This window comes from Pinus tabuliformis, chromosome Q (assembly GCF_031772625.1).
Source record: "Pinus tabuliformis cultivar Carrire ecotype Pingquan chromosome Q, CPIR1, whole genome shotgun sequence".
Classification (NCBI taxonomy): Eukaryota; Viridiplantae; Streptophyta; class Pinopsida; order Pinales; family Pinaceae; genus Pinus; species Pinus tabuliformis.
In genome coordinates, this window is record NC_142296.1 from 423,595,810 (window position 1) to 423,598,394 (window position 2,585).

Here is a 2,585-nt window from a genome sequence, read left to right on the forward strand (position 1 = left end):
AATAGAGCAAGATAGAGTCAAAAACGTGTTGATTATCTAAGAGTTAGAGTGCTCATTTAGGTAGAATTTGTCCAGCTTGCTACCTCCATGCTCAAACTTTTGCATCGCTATGATGTCTAATAACCATGCCCTAAAAGTTTCATTTTCCATCATTTCAGAACTGTGTTTATGGTGTTAAACTATACATCACTGGTACGGAGAAAAGAAAACCTGTTATGAAATATAAATGAATTTTTGTATGTAAACATATTCCTTACAATTGATCACGATGTTTTTCTGTTAATAAGTCTGCAATATGGATGAATAACTCACACTTCTAAACAATAAAAAAAATCCGGTGCCAATAGAAAACGAATCTAATCACACAGAGAGAAGGAACCTCATACATAGATTTCCACAGGTGGAAGCTGGATGCCGGCCTCGCTTAGGAAAGGTATATCGGGTGACCTATCAGCCAAATCACGATACAGTCGATACTCGGCTTCATAATCATGAAGCGTGAGCTCGCTCCTCTGATTTGTATGGTAATGGTGCTTTGCCTCCGCAGACTTCCCGAAGCCAAAGAGACTCACCTTTTCGCAAATCCCCAATGCAACCATCACCGCCTGCATTCCAGAGGAGTAATGGAACATGGGGCCTTCGTGGGCCTCGCTCCATTTGTCCGGATGTTTCCCGGTGGTCTCCACAAAAATCTTGAGGGAATAATACTTCACTAATCTGCTGCACAGATTGTCGAATCGGGCATCGGTAACGAGCAGGGGGGCCTTGTGGGACGCGTTGCAGCGAACGAAATCCATGAATTGGGCGGGCTGGCAGATGTATATCATAATTGGAACGCCTTCCCTGTATGAATGGCAGAAACACCCAACTCTCCTGGCGCAGCTATGCAGAATATTGCTGTTGATGAACGCCAGAGTGGTTTTCGAGCCCACTTTTTCGTCGAAACCCCTGGTGTGGGCGTTGTTGAGCCGAATTACCATCTCGTGGGAATCGATCAGCTGACCCTGGGTTTTCTGCAGAAGGATGCCGCTGTTACCCACCACGGCGCAGCTCCGGTAGGCTTGTCCGGGTCGGATCTCCAGAGACCTAGTGTCGTTGTAGTGGCGATCCAAGGGTGTTTTCACCAGATCGCCCAGCTCCGTCATGACCCGCGGGTCGAATCGCTTGTTCTGAACCCAAGCCCCTAACACCTGGTGAAATTTGATTGAGTGCGCGTCGCTGCCCATGCGATAGTTCAGCAGACCGCTGATCAGCTGGCGCTGCTCCGCCTCGCCTAACTCGATCGCGGCGTAGGATAACAACGTCGTCTGATTAAAGATACCAGCCGGGGGACCGCTGTCGCCGGGGCCTGCCAGCAGCTGCTCCCCGTATACGAGGAACGCTGGGACCAATGCCTGGTTCACAATACTGCACACAGCCACTCTATTGATGAGGTCGCTGCTGAACACCAACAGCAGCACTGAGCCCAGAATGGTGAGGAGCAGGAATCGCAGTGATTTTGTCATTCGAATATTCATCTCTTTGCTGTACCCCAATCTTTTGGTGTAATCCACCATTGCACTGCCGCTGTAGGCCACGGACTCGAAACCAGGCCTCCCCAACCCTGAAGAAGAATGCAATAAAGAGGACGACGCCGCCACCATCGTGGGTCCACCGATTTCTTGGACCCCGCCAACAGATAAGCCTCATGATGCCCCAGATCCTGCAAAGTGATGCTAGTTGTCACGCCACAATACCAGATTTTATTTCGTCACGCACGCAGGCATCAAGGTCAGCCAGTGCCGGCATATGTGGTTGACATCAAACATTTTTAACCCGCAACCAACTTGAAATTACAGAATCAGTAAATTACTGCTAGTACAAAACGGCAACTCATGTGTAGTCCATGATTATTTAAAAATCGCTGGGTGGAAATATTTTATATATGCGGTCTGCCATTCACTGCTAACGGAAGGGAATCTCAATCATAATCAAAATATGGATGGAAATTTAAATAGAACAGCTTCAAGAAATAATGTTAGAATGCCAATTTCTCTCGTGTGTTAGAGAGTTGTTCTGAACAAAAATTGGATGTTTTATCCATCACCATCGATCAAAAGAGTCAAATATTGTTTCTATCCATCAATGTCTATTCAGGTGGTGCAATGAAATCTATCCATTATATTAAATAGAAATTTAAATTGTACAAGTATTTTTAAAATTTAATAGATATGTCTAATAAGTATGAACACAGTATGGACTTGGAGTATATTTTAAAACTGTTTTTATTTGGTTAAGAGCTCGTTTTACTACGACTTAAGGAAATAAGTTAATTGTCTAAGACTCAGAGGCATATGGCAGGGGTGAAAGACTGCCCCTTTACAGACCACTAGTGGGTTACATGAGTGAAAGCCTGCCCCCTTACGGACCACGGGTGAGTTACAAGAGTGAAAGTTTGAGTTTGCCCTCTTAATGACCACCAACATATTATTCCAGGTGGCATGGTTTTCATTGAATAACCATGATGAGTCAGCATGTGGATAACAGTGAGAAATAGTTGTCCTCACTGTTGATTTGACAACTGAGTTATTATAGGTTTTCCCACA

General features: G+C 45.1%; 1 protein-coding gene across 1 annotated transcript; it reads right to left on the reverse strand.

The window, feature by feature from the left end:
• Nucleotides 1–380: 380 nt before the first annotated feature.
• LOC149220010 (beta-1,6-galactosyltransferase GALT29A-like) lies at nucleotides 381–1,556 on the reverse strand. Its single transcript, XM_089382708.1, has one exon. It carries the CDS (start codon nucleotides 1,554–1,556, stop codon nucleotides 381–383), a length of 1,176 nt encoding a protein of 391 aa, XP_089238834.1.
• Between the last annotated feature and the right edge of the window lie 1,029 nt (nucleotides 1,557–2,585).